Source organism: Marmota flaviventris, chromosome 2 (genome assembly GCF_047511675.1).
Source record: "Marmota flaviventris isolate mMarFla1 chromosome 2, mMarFla1.hap1, whole genome shotgun sequence".
NCBI classification, from domain to species: Eukaryota; Metazoa; Chordata; class Mammalia; order Rodentia; family Sciuridae; genus Marmota; species Marmota flaviventris.
In genome coordinates, this window is record NC_092499.1 from 101,443,729 (window position 1) to 101,467,391 (window position 23,663).

The window sequence follows — 23,663 nt, forward strand, 5'->3', positions numbered from 1 at the left end:
ATTCTCAGAGTATGATTTGAAATGCAAACATCTCACTTTTCAGAGCAGCTTGTCAGAGTGTACTATAGGGTACAACCGTCATATTCTTCAAAATTAGTCACTAGTGAGGTGACAAGGAAGAAATGCAGTGAATTGAAATGTTATCTGTGCTTCTGAGAGTTAATGACAGGCATAAAATTAAACTGGGTTTAGCTAACACAACTTTGCCTACCTGTACAATTAAGCTGTTTCTTTGAAGAGTCAGGACAAAATTAAATTTTAAACAATAAATTGCTAATTTGGGACAGAGTATAATGAAATCAATTATTTTATAAGTGCATAACAAATTGTAGATTTGTAGTAAATATTGAATTCTATGAGAATACCAACTCCTTGATGTCACATCCCCTAAACTCAAAAATTACCTCCTAAAAATATATACTGGTGACTTGTTCTGTTTCCCCCATAAGAGTGCCTCTCCCTCCCATCTGCACTGTTCACTTACCACCCATTTTCCCTGCCTAAACAGCTTTGTAAGGCTCTAATCTCTATCCTCTAATTAAATGATCATTTACATGAGTAGAAATTATTTTCTATAATAACAAAGATTCAGGATTTGTTTTTTTATTGAATTGTTTCAAACTTGGCTACATCTTCTTCAAGCAGTTCAAGAAGACCTAACATTCCTAAGAGAAAGTGTTTAACAATTGGAATAATAAATCTTTCCTCTTTTAAAATTTAAATGGCTGATGGTTACCACAAGGTGGACTGCAAATTAATGTCCACGGTATTTAAAAACTCTCACCTTGTTTCTACTCCCTCAGACAAAGCAGATCATCCTCACAGTTGGGCAGTAAACTAGGATCAAGTGAAGGAAATTCCTGTGAGATATGATTCTGTCCAGACCAGACAATAAATTGTGTTAAGGTATTTGTGGCATTTCTCAGGAAGTGTGTTGTGAGAATGGAAGTCTTATGGTGCTTCTAATAGATATATTTACAGTCAATATAAAGAGTCAACTCTGGGTGTTGTCAAAACAATCATAATCCGGAAATTACAGCAAAGTGAAACCGCAAGGCAAGGGCTCTTGGCTTATGAAATTGCTCTGGCAAGATCACAATTCTTGAATGTCAGAAGTCGATATCGTGGTGACCTCCGGTTGTGTTTACAACACCTAATAAAAAAGCATTGTGCTGGGATTGTTATATAACCCACTCCTAATGGAAAAATAAAACCCAAGGTGTCTGACTTAGGGAGAATTACTTGGATCCTAAATAAAAGTTTATACCTCACAGTCTCAAAAAGGAAGCATCTTTATGCAGTGCACTGTGCGAGTTTAATGTTGCACTGACACAATGTTGACATGGAGATCACAATGATGATGAAGGAAATGAGAGAAGCAGGAGGACAGGAGTGAAGCTGGAAAGGGAGAATGATTAGGGAAGGGAAAGAAGGAGAAGAAACTATGGAAATAGAACTATGCTTGCTACATTCTATAATTAGATTTTCATGGGTATAGGATAATCTATGCAAGCTAACTATCCAGATAAGTCTCCATTAAAGATATATAACAATATATTATATATTATATAGATATATAATAATATATTATCAGGGAAATTTTAATCATATTTCTTTCTGAAGTGTACTGCATGGATCTTGTCTTCTTAAATGACATATTTAAAGTATAAGTCGTATATTTTCTAAAAATGACCCAGTCACCATTATGAATACAATCAGTACTATGGTAGTCAAGAAATGTGCTCTGAAATCAGACAACTAGGTTTAAAACTCAACTCTGTATTTGCTAGTTGTATGATTTTAAGATCTAGTAATTCAGTATGCTATCCTATAAAATAAAGAAAAGAAAAAGCTTTGTCACTTAAATTTTCTGTTTGGACTCAATGAGTTAATAAGCATATACATTAGTAACAGTACTGCCTCATAATGTGTTTAACAATTTATTATTATTGAAGAGTTTAAGATTGTTTATTCATCCATTCAGACTTTTGACATTTATTGAGCAACTGTTATGTGTTAGTTGTTGTTCAGAGCACCTGAGAATAAAACAAAGATCCCTGCCTCATGAAACTTGATTTCTAATAGAGTGACAGATAAAAATAAGTACATTAGGTAATGTGAAAGATGGTCATAGGAATTGCAGAAATAAAACAGGTAAAGCAGAATGAAGGGATTAAGAACAATAACACTTATGTGTTATTTTGCTTCAAATACATTCACATTTATCAGTGTTTGTCTATACAGTTAAAAAAAAAATGAAGCAAGGATCCCTTGCCCTTGTGATTCATTTCCGCCAAAAGAGCAGCAACTCTTTTTCTGCAATGTCAATTTTTGTTAACAAGGCAAGTCTGGGACCTTGAGCAACCTTGCTTTGACCTTCCTAAGGTTCAGGGCTCCTGTATTGAAAGCAGGTGTCTCTGGGGTACTCTGCTTCTCATTCCATTCCATTCTGTTTGGGTACATAGCTATTTAAGTGTCAGAGAGAGCTTCAGGGGAGAACCGAAGGAGTGTTGGACAGAACTCCAAGAAACCCTGAAGAGAGAAAAGGTATTTTCTAACTCTCCCATATAAAGTTCTTATTAATTTCAATTGAGTAATTATATGCAACCTGAGGCCACAATTCTCTACTCCAATTATAGACTGAAGCAGGTCCTCAATTGACTTTTACTTTACATGTAAATATCTTATGTGTACAGATATCCGAAAGGTCCTACCACTGGCTATTATTGATTAAACATGTGTTACATGCTTGGCATTTTGCTGTCAGGGTGATCAGACAAATGTGTGTAATTAATTTAGAATTAGACATCCAACTTACACATTAAATTTAATTAAATACAATAAAATGAGACAATGTGGATAAAGTTGCTTGGCAAATGTTAATCAATATGTTTATTTCATTTAAAATATGTATAAGACACTCTTGACTGTTGTTTTCACCAATTTTATGCCATTTTATAGCTAAATTAACATTAACACACTGTCGTCTTTGAGCCAGTTTCCTCTTCTATAAATTAAAAATAATAATTCCTACTTGAAAGGTCAGTATAAGAATTACAAGAATATAAAGAGCCTTGTACAGTGCCTGACATACTTGGTATTCAGTTAATGGAAGAAATGCTTATTGTAACTTAATATATTAGGCCAAGAAAAACTTATGAAACTCTGTTGTTTAGATCAGGAAAAATGTGATAATTTTTCTAATTAGTGATTTTATTTGATTATTTCCATCTTGGTTCTTAAATTTGTTGGTTTTATACTGATTAACAGTTTCATCAAAGAAATATAATCATGAATAAGAATTCTGGGGCATAAGATATTTATGTTTATACTGAAAGGCAATGGTGTAGAGCTTTATATATTTCAGTTTCATACAATTCAATGCTTTATAATTACATGTATCATAAAATATTTTAAGTTTACATGTCCCGAAGGTCAAGAACTAACTTGTTTGGGGCTCTTCCTATCAATGAATGTGAATGGCGTTGGTACTTCACCCACTTGCAGACTGAGAAGTTGGCCTATTAAATTGCATAGCTGGCAGAAGATAGCTCTTGGGTCTGAGACAAGGATTTGGGATTTGATTACTCATGCCACAGCAGGCAGCATGAACTTCATGTTTGCATCAGTTTTTCTTGTCCCCTAAGTCCCACAGTGTGACAAGGAGGTGAACTAGGTTGACATGTAGATGATGTATTTGCATCAGTTTCTAAGCCTGATGTACTACATCATTAAAAGAAAATGAAGCCAGACTTTGACTCATAGAGAGACATTGCATTTTTTATACTGATTAACAAATAAATCTAGAGTAGGAACTACAAAAGTTAGGCAGTAATTCCACGATCAAGATGTACAGAAACACAAAAGACCTTTAGGAATAATTGTCTTTTAATACAACACTTACTCTAGATATATAGTAGTAATTTGGTTAATATTGAAGTGAATTAATTTGACCAGAGAATTAACCCAAAAGAGCAGTGAATTGAAGTCGTCACTGTAAATTATATAACTATTTCTGGATATATATATTATGACTTTCAATTGAGTTTCTGAGAAATATGCCTATTTTTAAGAATTAAATCATTTCTATGAAGATGATTAGAAAGATGCTAAGGGCTCATGTTAATCAAAGGTAGAGATGAAGGGGAACAAAGGAGTTAGTTCTTTTAGTGAAATGATAAATACAGGAGTTTTTATTGGGATTAGCAAGAGTTGTGGTCAGTACTGTGCTGGTAAATATTTCACAACTGGCTGTCTAGTTAAAAATAAAGGAATAAGGGACCCTAAAAATAAAAGGCCTAGTTTCCTGGTCTAAATTATCCAACCATGGTCAATTGCAAGCTATCAATGTAGCATCTCTGAATGTGGAAATGAGGAAATATGTGTGTATCTGCTCTCAAGAGTCATGGAGCCAGCTCTACTACAGGGAACCAATGCACTACTGTCTGTTTTGTACAAAATAGAAGTAAAACACTGACAGATCATTTACCTCAATGTCTCACACTTTTTCCCAGTGTTCTTCCTCAGCTTGAGAAAATGGTGGGTGCAATGCTATTGGTGCTTCTTGGAATAGATATATTTGGCAGATCTCATTGCAGTTGCTTTTTCTATAAAATGATCAATGGGAGTGAATTTGCATCACAGCTGTTTAGCCTCTGAACAGGACTTGCATTGGATGAAACCTTAGTTTTCATCTCCTACAACACTATTATGATAAGAAGCAGGAGATTACTTCTTATTGGCTCATTTGCTCTTAGGAACCATTTATTTTATGTGGGATCTTAATTGTCATTGGTTCAAAAGCTCTAGCTTGCACTGAGAGACAAAATGATCACTTTTATATTCTGTGACCAGCACTGGCAAACTGGTGGAAGTTTGCTACTTTTGTTCCCTTATATATTGCTTGCAGTTTATTTTTTAAAAGTTAACATTTTGTCTCTTTACCTTGTTTCCTAAGGTGAATTAATCTTTCATAATGTCAAACTGCTCAAGAAGACCCATGTGGGGGGGAAAAAAACTTCACTATTTTCATGTATGTAAGAAAAATAAATAAATAAATAAATAAATAAATAAATAAATACCCATGTAATAGATGTTGTAGATAAATCATACAGGCGTGCTCCTAAGGGAAACATTTATGTATGCACACACACACATATATGTGTGTGTGTGTGTCTGTCTGTATATATACACATATATATTTGCCTCATTTTGTATTACTGATCATGTTCAGAAACATGTCGGTTTTCAAGTAAACATACATGATCTACATGATAAGGTGCCCCTTACAGGAGCTGAGCAGAGTGAATGAGGTCTTCTCTCTTTCTGCTTCATGAGTTAGAACAGCTAAATCTTCCAAATCTATATAGTTTGGTTCTCTTCTTTGATCCTCCACCCTAATTAGATCTAGGTTTGTTTTAAATACCGTCTTTAACAAATGTTTCTTAGAATACTAGTTTGACAGTCTGCCAGGAGAGTTGATTACACATTAAGCTCAACAGAGATGGGTTTGTTTGTTTGTTTGTTAATAGCTATAATTACCTTTTGGTTGTGTGTGCATGTTTAATAAAGCATCATTTCAGTTCCATCAGCCAGACCTGGAATGCAAGGCACATCCACTAGGAACAATCAGTACTCATTCTGTTTAACTCCTGATTACCTCAAGAAAGCAAAGTGCTCCTATACTAAGAACAGTCAAAACAACATTTGCATTTTAGAAATAATGGATTTGTTTATTTTCCAGTTTGTAGAGAATCATACCTATTAGAACAATAATCTTCATTCTGAATCATGAGGCAAAAAATTGGGACAGTCTTTAATTTCTAATAACTCAAGATTTCCGTATGTGTGTGTGTTTTAGTAAAGAGTCTTTAATGAAAGAAAGGGATTCTATTCATTAATTTTATTATTTATTTAATAGGTAATATGTGTAAAGTGCTATGCTAAATAGTAGAGATAAAAAGCATATTGTATATGTTTTCTGTTTTTGCAAAGTCCATAATCTGGGGAAGTCATATATGAGAAAATAACTTTAGCTGCCTGGATGTTATAAAATGAATAAATTGAGTTTAGTGATAGCATGGTTGAATTGGTCCTTGGCACTTAAATTAAGTTATTTAAGAGCATTCAGTTGAATCTTGTTAACTTTGTAAGCTCATTTGCACAATTCTGGGTAATCACTCCCTTGAGTACCTTCGTGGTCTACAGTCAAATTATTTTGTAGCAGGTAATTATTTTGTAACTTTCCAAGCCTAACAGGTAGCCATGCTTGACACTTTGAGAGGTGAATGTTCTCTTTAAAAGGTGCCAGAAGGCTATCAGTCATAGGAGTTGAGATCACATATCCAGGGAAGCAAAGGCACAGGTTGAACTACTGAGAGGGCAAAATTACAGAATGGGAATCAGTAGTCAGAGAATTTTTTAAAAATACAATTGACACTGCAACATTATAATACTCTATTCTTGAATGTTTGAAACATTTAGAATCCCTATAACATCCATCCATCATATGGCAATTGATTATGGCAGTATCTGGTATGTGTGTTGCTTTTGTAAAATCAGATTGTAATCTTAAGAATCCCTGTAATTTCCCTTTTACTAAGGAGCAATCATGGGCTAACATACAACCAAGACATGACTTGGTTGTCTTAGTGGCAAATGCAGCACTTACAGAAGGATATGGATCGTGAGTTATCTTTACTCTTCTTCACTCTTTATGTTTTGAGGTGAGCAGTGCCTGAAAGGCCTTTTTTGGTCCTATCTAGTAGTGCTAAAACCACTGGTCAGATGTGACTTGAGTCTGTATTAAAGCATGGTTTATGTTTTGTGTTCCTGTCAGCATGGAACTGGGAAACTAAAAAAAAAAAAAAAAAAGTGAATGAAAGAATGGGTGCAAGAAACATTGTCTAATAATCAAAGGGACTTGGGTTGTGAAAATCTGTGAACTGCCTAATGGCATTAGTCTCTGCCATCAGGTGCTGATAATTTTCCTTACTGGTAGGCGGGGCATTGTTAAAAACTTCAGGAGTTTGGATATGTAGCCAACTTCTAAATAACAGCATAACTACAAGGACACTAAGGTTTTAGCTTTGAGAAATATAGTTTCTTTGCTATTGGATATTTGGCTCTACTTATTGACATTTAAGTAGAGCCTGTTAAGAAGTTGGTCTTTTGTTAATTATGAGTGATTATGCTTTACAAACTACATGTAAATGAATGGTGAAATTTTCTAGAGATCACTAAGAAAATTAGCTCTGACCCAAGGAACATTCATACATAAAATTTTATATTTACTTCAGAAGGTTTTTTAACTAGCATCCTAAATCAAGATCCTACACTGAGTGAATTTTGATTAAAGAGAATTTTTTTTTCCAAATAATAATTGGTTCTTAATTATGAGAAAGCTTGGGGACTGCATTTTTATTTGTTTTTTTTTTTCTGTAGCTTCTGATAATGGCTATATATGAATGGTACCTATATGGGAGGAATAACAAAGATTTTGGGCATTGCAAGCCTAAAAAGGCTATATTGTCTACTTGATAAATAATTTGTTAAGGAAAAGACTCTTGCAGGTACATGTTGTAATTATATTGTTAAAAGTCAATCCCTGACATCTGACATTGTCCCCAAGCATAATATTGAGAAAAACTTCAGGACAGTGTTAAAAACTGCATTTGTTTCTGCTTCCTTAATTCATAAGAAAAACCTGGGGTCATTTGGTTATTTTTTTTTTCACTATGAAAAATGTTTTTAATCATTGGAAATATAATTTGCAATCTCCTCTTCCACCAGAATAGTGTATCCTTCACATCCCCTTGTCTATTTAAAAGCTTACAATGGCATTTAGCTTTTTAAAAATAAAGTTGAATAATAAGGTAGTCAGTACTTCCGAAACCATGTTTCAAAGAAACAAGCAGTTGGGAAAAAGAAAAAAGAAAAGCAAGCAAGCAAGCCAGTCAGCCAGCCAGTCAGCCTGCCTGCTTAGAGTGTTAAGAGCATTATGGAGCTTTAAGAGGTCAAATGCCCAAGAAAGGAGAAAGTAATTTAGTAGAATACAAAGCCTCTCTTTGACAACAAGGCCATTTACTCTTTAAAATATTATAGCAGCTTGAATTGGGAATTTTACTAGGGTTCAAAAAGTGGAATGAAGAGGTTGAAAAAGAAAGTGGTGAAGCCATCCCAGTTAAGACCCTCATTAGAAACCCATTAAGGAATGTAGGATTACTTCAACAGACTTTGAGACCATCTCTCTGTCTCCTTTATTTGTCCTCCAATCCCATGAACAGTGCCACCAGACAGGGCTTCTGAAAACATTGCTTTCATCATGTTAGTCTCATGGCTAAAAACCTATGGGAAGATGGGTGCAGAAGTTTTGTTTAAGATGAACCAAAACTGATTAAGTAGAAATGAAGGAATTGGTTGGTAGAAAGTCAATGAAAATAATTCCGGGCATACTCCATAAAATTCACAACTAATATATGTGATGATCCAAAAATAAAAAATGACACAAGTGAGAGACTGAGATATTGAGATCATGAAGTAAGATAGATAACTCTCAATTCCTCTTGGATATTAGGGACAAAGAAAAGGACAGAACTGTAGTAGTTGTCTGGAGCCCTGAGTGTTTCTAACTTGTTGACAACAATCCAGGTATCTTACATAAACTTTTTAGATTCACTGTTGCTCAGTTTCCACATCACTAATACAAAAATTTGGAATATATAATTCCCTAGGTTGCTTCATTTTATGACACAGATTAACTGTTATTTAGTATTTTAGAACTCTTTGTTCAAATGGCAGTGAAATACAAAACAGTGAAATCAAAAGGAGACATTTTAAAGCATGCAGGGAAAATAATTGGTTCTAAAATTGATGCAGTGTCTTGAAAGTGCTGGTGGGTTTGTGGAAATATTTTAAAACATTTAAAAACTAATTATTGATGTTTGCTGTATTCCTGGCACTCAGCCGAATAGATGTGCTCCTTGCCTACTCCAATGGAATCACTTCATGTACAAATCTGCTATATGAATTAGAGAAAGGGCAAAAGAGGGAAAACAAGACAGAGTGAGAGAAAAGAAAACATTTTTGAATGATGGGCCATGCCCAGAATGTGTGAGAATAAAAGATATGGAGATGCTGTACTCTATTTAAATTTCAATTTTCTCTTGTTCCTCAAGCATGAACAATGCTGTTCAACTGAGGATAATCTTATTATATATTTTCCATATAACCATGGCCTCTAAATTCATGCCAATTAATTCACCTTGTGTTCAACCAAGGAACTAGTGATTACTCTATGGAAAGAGGAACTATGACTATCCTGGTTTATTGAGAGATGGTACATTGGTCTCTAATCAAGATTACTTTAGAGTACTGTGTGCGATTTACAATGAAAAAAAATGCTATGTTATGGCCACAGTCAAGAGAATCTGGAAGCCTACTGGGGAGAAAAAAGGGAGTCTGGAATGGTTAAGGCCAGAAAGAAACTTTGCTCTTTAAAGTTTATTTCTATTTTTTTAAATATTTTTTTTAGATGTAGATGGACACAACACAATGCCTTTATTTTTTTATGTGGTGCTGAGGATCGAACCCGGGTCCCACCCATGCTAAGCGAGCACTCTACTGCTGAGCCACAATCCCAGCCCCTTTATTTCTACTTTGATACCAGTCTCAGAAAAATATTTGATGGATAAAAGAAGTGTTTTTCAGAGATTAAAATTAACAGAAAAATGAACTTATTCAGGTCATCCAGGAAACTCTCACTTGATGAAAATTAAATGACTGACTAGATGATAGAGATTTTGTAAGCAATAAGCTGAACCATGGATGCAGCATCTTCAGGCGAAGGTGCTAGCCAAAGACCAGCAGAGAAAGAAGTCTGGATCAAAGCTGAGTCAAAGGGGAAGTTAACAGCTCAGAATACAATGTAGGGCACTGTCATAACCTTGGCTTTTGGCATCTCTCTTTTCTTTATTTTCTATGCAAGTAGCTGCCTACAATTTCATGTCTTCCAGAGACTCCGTTGCCAATTTGATCCTTAATTTGGAGGGACATGACTAACCCTAGGGCTGAAGAGCAATTCAATCAAGTTCAGTATTATTCTTGTCTACATAATCCTGTAATAAAATAATTGCTACCAATATTATAGTACTACTTACATGTATTATCTCAATGTACTCAACAATGCTGTAAAGCAGGTATTGTTTCCATTTTCCATAGGAGATAACTGAGATTCATTGAGGCTTAAAAATAATTTACTGGCCTAGTCCATCCTAGGCTCTTATCTTTTTTCCCTGTGACTAAGCCCTTGCTAACAATCCCTCTTTAGCGTGAGGCCCCTGACTTCATTCCTGATTTTCAAGCTTCCTTCTTGTTCTTTCCAGATATTATTTCAGAGAGAAAAATACTACTTTTGGAGCAAAGACCATGGTTTACTTAATGTGAAATCTCTCTGGGGTCAAGGCCTATTCATTTGCCCTATCAATTTTCATTCATCCCTCTACATGCCAGAGTTGGTTCTAGGGAAGTAGAAATGAGCAAAACATATTTCTTAACTTTTTGAATTATCTATTCTAGTGGGGACTCTTTTTCTAAACAAATAGAGTGCAGTATTACAGAGACTATTACAGAAGACTTAGAACAATTGTTCTTAGGCATTTGGGCCCTCAGTTTAACTAAAATGTAGGACATCCTCCTGTCAATAACAGATGCTCACCATTCAGCCCACAAGTTGCTGAGAGCACTTTGGAGAGCCAGGAGCCATGATTTCTCCTTCCCCTCATCCCATTCCTTCCCACTGAGAATGTGTGATGTTCAGGTTACAAAGGATACTTAGTTGTGATGGGGAGAAGGCAACATGGATCAATGAGTGTTATAGTCTGGTCTTGTTTGAGAGTTAAGTGGACATTGGCCTATGCTAGTGTCAATAGAAGGGACACTGGAGTAAAAATAGCCAGATGGAACAGTATGATTCCTCAGAGAATCTGCAAAGAATTCAGGATAGCTGGAACAGGGAGTAGAAATTTGAGGAGATGAAATTATAGAGGCAACCATATCTCACTGGCATGTACAGGGATTTGCTCTATATGAAAAATATACATTTATATTTATGTTATAGAATAATTCTTTTTGTTGACAATCCAAAAAATGGTCTGGCAAAAAGAAGGAGGTTGGCTGGCAAAGCTCAGAGATTACATAATACCTAGGATAGGGCACTAATAAGGTTCAGGAGGAGACAGATGCTCAAATACTGTATACTGTATTTTAACAATTCTGCAACATACATTCTTATATATTATAACAAAATGAGATGCATCTTAGTAACTGATGGTGTTTTAAAATTTTCAACAACCAAGCAAGAGTTTTCAGAGATTCATTGCCTGCACATCTGCAAACTCAGTTAAAAATGCCTTGGGAAAATCTATTTACTGATGACATGGTCAGCTAGGCAACTCCAGTATCCTAATGTTTCAGTTAAAAAAAAATTTAAAAAAGAATAATGTGAGGTGTTCTTAGTAAGATTGAGACTTCTAGCATCATCACCATCATCTTAGCTATTTGCTGCTTGAAGCAAGGAGGACAGGAGCATGATTTTACATAGTGTCCAATGAATGATGATTTTGATGACTTAGAAGACAATAAGTTAGAAAATGTCCCACACATTAAAAAATCTGATTTGAAGAGTTATTCCAAAAGATTGGATTCTGAATGAGAAATTGAAGATATAAAAATTTATTTTGTTTATACTTTGCTTTACATAAATAAGCAAAATGATTAATAAAAGATAAAAATCTGTTTCATAGATTAGGTGACTTTAAAAGTGCTCTAAATTTGAATTCAAATTGCTAAGAAAGCCTGGTGTTATAATTTAATTGGATTTTTTCATAATAGTAAATAAACAAATGCTGTATTGTACAACAGATGGTGTCTTAGCTTTGATGAAAATGGAATAAAAAAACTTTAGGAATTAGTGATTAATCCTACGTTGTGTGGGTGAAGCATCAATTATACAGACACAAATATTCATTCAGTTTTGATAATAATAGAAAAAGTGGGGTGGATGGGAAGAAAACATCTTGGATAGCTAATATTTGGCAGGTGAATAATTAAATAAAGTATATAAAATCATCAGGAAAATCTTGCTTAATTTTGGTAAAATATATAATGTTAAGCAAAAAGGGTTATTGTGTGTTTAGCACTAAATAACTAAATACATACAAAGGTTTGTCTTCAATAGAATAGAATAGAACAACCAATTAAAAAAAAGGGTTGTTTTCAAAAGTCTGAAATAGAATATAGCTGTATTAAGGGAGAGGGATTTAGAATGATTCATTATTAATCTTTTACAATGCCCTAATGTTCCATAATGCTAAAAAGATTAATTGCACACCCCTATCTGATTATTGGCCTGTAACAGAAATAACAGAAGCACTATATATTTGCTTTTTCAGAACTATATTCTTCAACTAGTTTAACAACAATTTTGACATAAACTGAGTCTACCAATTTTCTGATTTCCTACGGAATTTAGCTGTCTAAGAATATTAGTTATGTCACCATCAACCATCCACTTCCAAAAATAAAATACCTTTGTTTCATACTCAGAAAGATTTACCTTTGAAAACCCTGCTTGGTTTTTTTCCTTTTAAAAATCTCGGCTTTGGTTCATTATTATTGTTTCTTAAATTGACAGAAGATTACACGTATTTATAGCTCTCAGCATCATGTTTTCAAGTGCACATACGTTGTAGATGACAAAAATCTGATCATCAGCATACCCCTTACCTCACGTAGTTATTGTTTGTGTTGTGAGAACACAATGCCCACTTAGTACTTTTTAAGAAAACAATGTAATATTCGTATTGTGTGTTGTACAATAGATCTCTTAAATGTGTTCTTCCTAACTGAAATTTTATATCCTTTGATTGACATCTCTCCATTCTCCCTATCCCTGCCACTGACCTAGGTTCTGAGAACCACCATTTTTACCTTCTAGTTCTGTGAGATTAACTTTTTAAGATTCTGTACCTGAGTGAGAGCGTGTGCTATTTGTCTCTCTCTGTCTTGCTTAATTTTCTTAACATAATTTCCTTCCAGTTCAGTTCACCCATGGTGTCACAAATGGCAGGGTTTCCTTCTTTTAAAAGGCTGGATAGTATTGATCTGTGTCTAAATACATTTTTTTTGTCCACTCATCTATGTGTAAATACTTAGTTTGATACCATATTTTGGTGTTATGAATGATACCATAATATACATAGCAGAAACATAGACAGGACTTTCTCCCTCTCTCTCTCTCTCTCTCTCTCTTTCTCTCTTTCTGTAGTTGAGAACTTATTTCAGTTTATTCGGAGAACAATACATCTTTTCCCATAACTTTTCTGACTTGAAACATTCCTAACAGACACTGCCTTTGAAGATTTAAACATGATTTGTATTAGTACATTATAGCTATACATAATATTGGGGTTTGTTTTGACATAATTGTATATGTATGGGTATATAATTCACTCTAACTCAGTACCCAGTATTTCCCTTTCCCTCCCCTTCTCCCTCTTCTTGTTTTTTTTACTCTTCTCTACTGTTCTACCTTCTATTTATTTACAGCTTTTTTTAAAGCAGTGATTTATAGTTATATATAAACGTGAAATTCATTCTGGTGTGTTCATACATGTCCATAGGATAGTTTCATTAATTTCATTCCACCAATTCTCCCATTTCCTGTCCCTCCTCTCTTCCCCTCAATTTTCTTCCACTGTTCCACTGATTTCTTTTCTATTTTCATACAATTCTCCTTCCCTCTTTCCCCTGCTTATTTTGGTCCAGTTTCTGCATATGAGAGAAAACATTTGAATTTCTGAGTTTGAGTTACTTCACTCAGCATGTTGTTCTCCATTTCCATACATTTACCAGCAAGTGCCATAATTTCATTATTTTTTTATGGTTAAGTAAAACTCCATTGTGTTTATACCATATTTCTTAATCCATTCATGTTGGTGGGCATAATTTATAAACCATAATTATGGTTCCACAATTTGGCTATTGTGAATTGTGCTGCAATAAACAGTGATGTGGCTGTATCACTATAGTATGGTGACTTTAGTTCTTTGGGATAAATACTGGGGAATGGGATAGCTGGGTCATTTCTAGGTTTTGGGGCATCTCCAGAGTGGTTGTACTAATTTTCAATCTCAACAATAACATGTGAGAGTACCTTTCCCCCCACATTCTCACCACACTTATTATTATTTGTACTCTTGATAATTGTTATTCTGACTAGAGTGAGATGAAATCTTAATGTAACTTTGATTTTAATTTACTTAATTAATAGAGGTGTTAAACATTTTTTCATGTATTTGTTGGCCATTTGTATTTCTTCTTTTGAAAAGAGTCTGTTTAGTTCTTTGCCCATTTATAAATTGGATTATTTGTTTGCTTTGGTGTTAAATTTCATTGAGTCCTTTACATTTCTAGATATTAATCCTTTGTTTGAGGGTGCATGTGGCAAAGATCTTTTTCCATTCTGTAAGCTCTTTCTTCACAGTCTTGTTTCCTTTGCTGTGCAGAAGCTTATTAACTTGATGCCATCCCACTTATTGATTCTTGGTTGTTTTTTTTTTTTTTTTCTTGCACTTTAGAATTCTTGTTAAGGAAGCCAGTGCCTATGCCAATATGTTGAAGTATTGAGGGCCGGCGTCTCTTTGACATATTGATTTCACTTCCTTTGTATATACCAGTAGTGGACTGCTGGATCATATCACAGTTGTATTTTTAACTTTCTGAGGAAACTCCATATTTTTCATAATGACTACACTATTTTATATTCCTATCTGCATGCTAGGGCTCCTTTTTCTCCACATCCTCACCAACAATTATCGTTTGTCTTTTTCAAAATAGCCATTCTATCAGGTCTGAAATGGTATCTCATTGTGCATCTCACAATTCCTGATGATTAGTGATATGGATTTTTCTACATACCTACCTTTTTTTTTATACCTATCAGTTTTTATGTGATACTCTCCTGGTGCCTTCTTGAAGTTCTTTTACCATCTATAAACATTCAATATGTTATCAGATCAATTTTGATTGAAATAATTAATATGTGCTTTAATCAGTAAAATAACCCTTTTGTTATCTAAGTGTCACATTTTTAAAAAATTGAGAATATATTTAAAGGATTTGCATTATGTTTATTTGTAAAAAGATGACTAACAATCTAAGTCAAGGAGCATTATATTTTATTGAATTCTATAAGTTATTCTTAATATTGTGAAAGAAGAAAGAAATTTTTAAAAAAACTGAAAAAACTAAAATTGGATAAGAGTAAATTTAAAAGGTCTCACCACAGAAATAATAAGTAAATGAAATGATGGACATATTTATTTGCTTGATTTAATCATTCCTTTGTGTGTATGAATCAAAATATCATTGTACTCCATAAATGTAAAATTATGATTCATTAATTAAAATATTATTTTTAAAAGCTATTAATTAGAGTAAATATTGAATTATAATTTATCTTGATTTATCTATAAAATAATATCCATTTTTTTTCAATTTTATGTGATTCTTGACTTTCCAAATACTTCCATAGATCTCCTCACCTTTTTACCCCACCTATAATGCCTGTAACCTGAAAGACCCCTTTTAGATTTATTTGCTTTTAAGAACATTAGGTTTAAGGCAATATAATCCTACAGTGGAAATCAAGCTCTGCCATATTCTGGCTTTTTGATCCAGGCCTAGATATGTTGTTTAACTTTAGTTTCATTAAATGTAAAATAGGATTGTCATCCCCAATTCATACCACTAATATAGATATGGGATGATCCAATCATTTAAGCAGTGAAGCATGGTGAGCTATAGAATACAGGTTCAAATCCTGCCACTTCCATTTCTAGGTAGTGCCTTATAGATGATTCTGAAGGATTCTGTGTCTCCGTCTCCTCATTTATAAAATGAAGGGAATACTTGTCCCTGCATTTCATTGGAATTTTATAGAATAAAATGAGGTAATACTAGTAGAGTGCTTAGAAAAATAAGTATTGGGTCAATGTTAACTATGATTGTTAGCATTATCTCTGGTACCTGGTAATACCACATAAATATTAGTTATCTTCAGCTAGTTTGTTGTCTATAGCCTACAGTATATAATCTATACAAAAAAGGACTGAAATAAAACAAATTCTTCCCAGAAACAGACCTCACCTTCAGATTTACTTTTCTGTGATGGCTGGTTTTTATGACTACCTCTGACCCCCTCATCATTAATCCTACATAGATTCTTCTGGATTTAACTCTTGTGCATGAATCTGACCTCTTGCTTAGAAAGTCAAGATTGATTTATCTACTGGTCTTCATCAATTTTTACTTAATATTTCCCATATTTCTCCTGATTAAAAAGTATTTCAATAAATATTACAAAAAATATTTTTGCATTTTTAGAGAGCTTCACAATACTTATCAGTGCTTCTCTACTCCTGAGGTGAGGTCAATAGGGAAGACTTTTTTTAAGGTCTAGGTTTGCAAGAAAAGCTCTATTATTATTTGATAGTTAGTCTCAGGAAAATCTTTGATTATTTCAACTTTTTATAGTAATAAAAAAGTAAAAGTAAGATGGAACACAACCTAATGTTTTTAAAAAGAGCATCTTTGAGCCTGTGATGGTTAAGAGAACATTTTTATTGTGTCTCAACTTTCCAAGTTACAAAATTTAAGTGAAATTAAATGGTAAGATCAAAAGAGGCAGAGGTGAATTTTGGATGCATGTCTTCCATCTTGGGATCCTTACCACATTCAGCTCAAATGTAGCCTTGGTCCTTGAATATCAGTGCTCTGATGAGGCAAGCAAAGGAGTGATATATCAGGCCCTATGAAAACACATGTGTTCAATTGTGTATGTAGGACTGGCTAAATATTCAGGGTATATTTTGAGAATTTGAATTAAGTTCCATGAAAAGAAGGAAACAATAAATAAAACATATCAATAGGAAGGAAACAATCTGTTTATATAATACTTTACAGTTCATAAAATCACTTTCTCAATCATAATCTCAATTGATTTTGTTTCTTTACATAGCTACAAAAGTTACATTCTTCAAGAGTCAAAACATTTCAAAACACTTGACAGCAAATTATAATTGATATGCAGTGTAGTGAAAGGATATTTCTTAATGTATACTTATGTCATTATTAGTACTATTCACAGATGGGAGAAAGAGAAATTACTTGGAATCACAGACTAAGATTAAAGCAAATAATATTGGAAGGATCGTTCCTTAAACAGATTCGCATAGCTGTCTTCCCACATGCTTAATGTTTCAGATGTGAGAGGATCAAGCCTGAATTGGTGTGGAAGGCACAAATATGGAAAGAGGACAGGAGGGAAGGAAGAATTTACACTAATGGGTAGTGGGTATGCTTTCTGAAGATGGGTGTTGAAAAAAATAGGTCATTGCTCTTTTGCCCTTTCTCAATCTGACAGTTTCTTAAAATTCAAAAGAGCTTTTAGTGTTCTCACCACAAAATGATTATTAGTTGATGAGGTTAAGGATGTGTCATTTAGCTTGATTGAATCTTTCCACAATGCATACATAGATTAAAACATCACATTCCACCTCATAAATAGACACAATTATTATTTGTCAACTAAACATGAAATAATGATAACACAGAAAATATGAAAACACAAAGCTATTATCAAAAGAAATTTTTTTAAAGGGGGAAAAAAAGAAAAGATTCTTTTTTGTAACTCAAATTCTCAAGCTTTGACACACTGTGATTTTTAATAGCCCTTGGTATATTGGCATTATTGTAGGAAATGATAGAAAAAACTATTAAGTTTATTTTCTCTTTAGTTTTTGAGACAAGGTCTAGGTTGCCCAGGCCAGCTTCTAACTCATAGCCTCAGGCAATTTTCCTGCCTCAGCCTTTGGAGTAGCTAGGACTATAGGCACCAGCCTAGCTTAGGCATTAACTTCTTTAGTATACAATAATGGAATGTTTCTAAAATGTCATCTCTCTTCAGTACACATGTTCTTTTCCCTTCTTTTATTCTTTCTCTCTCTCTCTCTTCTTTGATAGTTCATAATCTCTGCTCCACATTTGCTCCTCTCCTTTATCCTGTGATCCAAAGCCTGCTTTCCATTGAAGTGCATCAATGTAGGAATAACTTGTTCATCATTGACATCCTCCTTACACATCTGCAATAGTTTGAATATTTTGTGTTAGTTATTGCATATAAGTTATGACACTGTTGCTACTCATGCATTACCATTTTCTTCATTACGATTGTTTTTATTACATTATTATTTTATATGAGTTGTATGATGAAGTTAGTGATTTCTCCAAAAGTACCAAGCTAGTATTTGAGACCAGAAAAAGTAGTGGAGTTAAGGCTATAGCTACTAAGAAAAAAATCCAGTAAGACAAAATATTGCCCTTTATTAAGATAAGCAGCAACAACATAGAGACCATCTATGGAAAAATGGAGTCTAAACTACTGATAAGCTATTATTGATAGTTATATCCCATTACAAAGGCAGAACTGCCCAGTTGCCACCTCAAGACACAAATAAGCAGGTACTTAGCAAGAGATCTGCAAGAGGTTTGTGTGTCAAGTGGAATAAAGAGAAACTATCGATTATTTTAACAGCTTCTTGATTGTACAAGATGGCTAGATTGATTCAGTAAAAAAAAAAATACATTGCATCAGATTCTCTTCTCAAGAGACATAAAGATTCATCTTTTAAAATCATTTTATTTGCAAAATGACATATTATTACACATCTATAACATAGCAAGAGTCTTCTCTTTTTTTTCTCACCCTATTTCATTTCACTTAAAAGTACAGTTTTAAGTTTGACAACATCCTTTACATATTTTGCATTTATATAACCATACACACATATGAGATCTTACTAAAATGATTAAAATGCAAACTTATTGTTTTCAATTTTAGGATTATTTTTAATATACATACATAAACATTTACCTCATCCACTTTAATTATTGCATTCTTCCATAGATTTGTTTAATCAATGTACTATTGATGAATATCAGCTTTCATTGCTGTAACAAAAAAATACTTCAGTGAACATTATTATACAGTAAATTATCTTAATCCCATGCATTTATCCATGAGATAAGTTCAGGTAAGTGGACCTTCCAATTTAGTCACTAACATTTTAAATTTGTCCATGGCTTCTTGAGCTGCCATTTTGGAATTGAATCTGTGAAGATGCAGCACACAGAAAAAATGGTATTTTTATAATAAAAGTAATTCTTTACCATTGCAGACAGACCAAAGTTGTAAAGAATGCTTTGATTCTACTTTGTTCTGGAGGTATAAACTTCCATATACCTGACAAATTTGATTTGCCTCTGTGATACTGAAGAAAAAAACCAACAGTGTGTCTAACCAGACTATGTACATCTTAAAATTCCAACACACTGAGCTCCCTAAGCAAGCAAGTGCAGCTCCTATGGTAGCTAGAGTTTCTCTCAGACACTAGTCAAAGCCCTAGAGTCTTGGATCTACGTTATTTTGGAAATTAGTTGAAAACCATGGTATCCACTTTATCTTTTTTTTATAGCCTTTATACAAATAACAGTGGATTTTTTTCTCATAGGAAGTCATTTTACTCATAAAAAATCATTTCTTTTGTAACCCCTTTCAGGGCTGGGCGGGGCCTTTATGGTATTGACAGTATGCCAGATCTTCGAAGGAAAAAAACTTTGCCTATTGTACGAGATGTGGTAAGTTACTCCTGTGTTTCTGATTGCATGTATTGACTTTTTCTTTATTAAAATATAATGTTGTCATTCTCATTAACTACCTAGCCTGTCAATACTTCATGGAATAAAACATATGATGTCAGATTCTACCAAGTCTTTCATTTAGTGCTTCTTTAAAACATATTTGATGGGAAAAATATCTCTAACCTTTCGACCACTTTTGATATTAGTTGGAATTACAAATTGAGTAAAAATGACTCTATAATTGAGCCCAAAGAAAACACACAGCATGCCAAATGAGCTTCTGGACTTTGATGTGTTCAATGCTATGAATGACTACAAGTTTAATAGGCTAAGTTTAATGGTTGATTTGAGCTTCTTCATCTTAACTCAGAACTTGAATACTTTGTAAAGGAAGCAGATAATATTAATCAATTCTTTTTTCTATTGTATTAAAGCCAATTCTAGCCAAATTAATAAGCTCTTCTTCTATGTCAAGAAAACCATGGTTCCCAAGTCATTAACATTTTTATTAGTTCTGAACATGATTCTGAATAACTTACTCTTCTTTATTGAAATATTCTGGGGAACAAGTAGAAATGCAAAGAACTGATAGTGGGATAGTGGTCTGTATTAGAGTGTAAAGAAAAAAGCCCATCAACATGGAAAAAAAAAGTACTTATTTTCTATCCTTCAAAGTGTCACATTCTATGGTCATATGCTATATGATCATACATAGCTTATGACATGAAAAACGTATTTTCCCATAAAGAAACATAAATATACAATTAGGCAATAATATGAATAATTTTTTGTACCAGCAGTTTTTAATTTTGCTAAAAATACCTTTATCTGAAAGCCATTACTTTGATTTTTAAAATAAAAAGAGCCTGCCTAGAAAGCTCTTATATTGGAAAGCATGATGTGTCAGTACAATTATCTCAGATTCCTGTCATTATAGTGTAGATATAATTTTATGAAGTTAGACTAATTTAACATGGTTATAATCTTCCTACCTTTCCTATGTTTAATTATTTAAACTTTTCTTTCTTTCACTCCCGGAATCCTCAGGCCATGGTAAGTGCTTTTCAATTGATTTTATTATTATTATTTGACACTCCTCTCACATATACTCTTCCCTTACTAGAGGTAAAAGAGGGAAAGATGGGAAAATAAAAGACAGAAACATACAAGAATAAAAAGTGTGGGTTCTCCAAGAATTTAACCTCTAGTTCAATTCTGAGAAACTCAATTATGCATATGACAAAGGCAAGCAGACTAAAATAGATTTATAGACATAAATTTAGGGGCAATACTGATCAGAGATGAGTATTATCTTGAGTAAACTCTTGGAAATAAGCCTTCTTTAGGTTGACGCAGTAGGGATGGAGAGTGACTTCCTTAATTGAGTATGTGTAGAAATTTAGGATTTGGCTTCATAACCCCTAGAAGATATATTGATGACCAGATGGGTCCATAGTATGATCAGGAATGTATCATTCCACTGTGATTTCCCTTTGCTCCTAAAGAGATAGCAGATTTAACATTCCCACTTGGAACTTCTGATTTTCAAAGTTCTCTATAGCTTTGCTGAGTTAATATATCACAAATATTTTGGATAGAAGCAGGTGATGATGGCTCTATTTTAAAGGTGGGGAAAAACTAAAGGAACTTGACTTGTTTAGGATCACTTACATTACCAGCTTTAAGTGACTACTATGAATCTGGGTATAATAATTCTTGGTAAATAAAATGGACAACTGGAAGAAAATATCCTGGCTATAAATGGAGAAATATTCTACAAATCTGTGTAGAACTCAAAGAATCACCCAGAATCAACTACGATTCAGGCCCATTCCACAAGTCAGGCTGGCTCAGTATCCATGGTCATGTTTTATGAAGAAATGAGACCATGAAAACATTGAGGAATAACACAGTTTTAGAAGCCTCTTGCTAGCCTGGAAACTTTGGGCAGATCACCTTGCCTTATTAGTCCTGAGTTTCACCACATGTACCAAGTAGAGGTTGGGTTTGATGATCTACAGGGTTCTTTCCAGCTTCAGCGTCCTCTGAGTGCATGTTCTGAGTGAATTAATCAACCACTGAGCAGGCAGGTCCTTGTTGACTAAAATGTGAACAGTGATTCCAATTATCCTTACATTTTTACATTCTGCTGAGCATCATGTTCAGGACAACCTCCCCATATATTAATAAGTCATAATTCTGTTTATTTTAGACCCTGGCTGCCCGGAAATCTGGTCTCTCCTTGGCTATGGTAATTAGGACATCACTCAACAACGAGGAACTGGTAGGTGCAGTGTCAATTACTAATTATATATTGATCATGCTCACAGGAGCAAAACCCATTCTGCTTGAGCCACTCATTTGTAATGTTTATTCCAATGTTTCAGGAATAACTGGAAGCTTGGAAATCCTGACCCCAAAATACTTCCTTAGGGCTTCAGCTTTACTATCATGCCAATTCTCCTCTGCTCTTCATATATACATGAAACCCTAATAGCATCACATTTAAGGTTTAAATTTTACTTCTTTTGGGGGGCTTTCTCCAAATACCCACCTCCCCTCCTGGTTGAATTATTAGTTTCTACCTATGGGCTTTGATAGTATTTAGTCATGACCTTGATAGCATGGTATGGTTACAGTGAAGGCTGCTATGTGTATGTCCCCCAGTGCCACTTAACATTGTTACAAGTTTGCAAGTTCTGAGTCTGAGTTACCTCACCTATAAAGTGAGGTGATAATAAAACTGAGAGGATTAGGGAGGGATGCTTAATGTTTGGCATAGTACAGGGCACAGTGAACAATACCTATGAGCTACCGTCTTTATTTTTATTACATTTAATTTGATTATTTTGCATAAACTTTCATAAACTCTGATATCATAGGGTAGCACTGAACCTTGTTTATTGCTCTTATTAAATTTTTTCATCATTGTTGCTTAGTACACTGTCAGGCATGAGGTAGATGCTTTGTAAATTCTTACTGAATGAAAGAACAGCCTGATTAGAGGATAAAATAGGCTGCAAATATCCAGGTCAGCGGTTCTTAAATTTGGCTCATTAGAACACCTCAGGGAGCTTTAAAACATACCAATGCCTGGGTCTCACTCCCAGCAATTCTGATTTAATTGGCTCCAGGTACAGCCTTAGTGTGAGGGATGTTTTAAAACTCCCAGTGTTTGTGCCTTGGGTGTTGTGCAGTGGTAGCACCATCCTTCACACTCACCTGGGAATTTACTCAAGACAATATATCTATGAACTGCCTTATGGGAACTAATATCTCCTACCTCTCCCAATTTTTAGCAACTTTGTCATTTGTATAGAATAAAAAATTCTGCCTATAGTGCATTTTTTGTTTTACCTTTCTATATACTTGCCAAGTAAAGATAATTATTTACATCTGTATTTCTTATGCTCCTCTTCCTGACAGTGTTATCCACCATCCCAAAGTCAACCTCTCCTAGTTCTTTCTGTCAACAAGCTCTCCCTACCCCAATACACACATACTCGTTCAGAAGTAGGAAAGGACTCTGGGTGTGGTGGCACACACCTTTATTCCCAGTAACTTGGGAGGATGATCCAAGAGAGTCACAAGTTTGAGGCCAGCCTCATCAACCTAGTGAGATCCTAGGCAACTTAGTGAGATCCTGTCTCAAAATAAAAAAAAAATAAAGGGCTGGGGTTAAGGTTCAGTGGTAAAGTGCCTCTGGGTTCAATCCTTGGTACCAAAAAAAAAAAGGCATGAAAGGATGGGGAGGCCCTTTATGTTCATTGAATATGTTCATTTGAATATTCAGAGTCTACAACAAGCTGATACATGTTCTATTATGCACAAGCTTAAAAAAAAGGTGACTGCATTTCCAGTGTCTCAGTCTTAGGCATGATATTTATGATGCCTTGCAATATTTT

General features: G+C 34.1%; 1 protein-coding gene across 2 annotated transcripts in view; it reads left to right on the top strand.

The window, feature by feature from the left end:
• Unc13c (unc-13 homolog C) overlaps nucleotides 1-23,663 on the top strand; it is a 562,417-nt gene that overhangs the window by 158,275 nt on the left and 380,479 nt on the right. Inside the window, exons 4-6 of one of the 2 annotated variants that reach the window (XM_027925904.2) lie at nucleotides 19,677-19,755; nucleotides 20,806-20,811; nucleotides 21,971-22,042. In XM_027925904.2, coding sequence (XP_027781705.2) covers nucleotides 19,677-19,755; nucleotides 20,806-20,811; nucleotides 21,971-22,042 — 157 coding nt within the window. The remainder of the gene's footprint in view (nucleotides 1-19,676; nucleotides 19,756-20,805; nucleotides 20,812-21,970; nucleotides 22,043-23,663) is intronic. The other variant, XM_071607322.1, reaches the window with a different exon arrangement.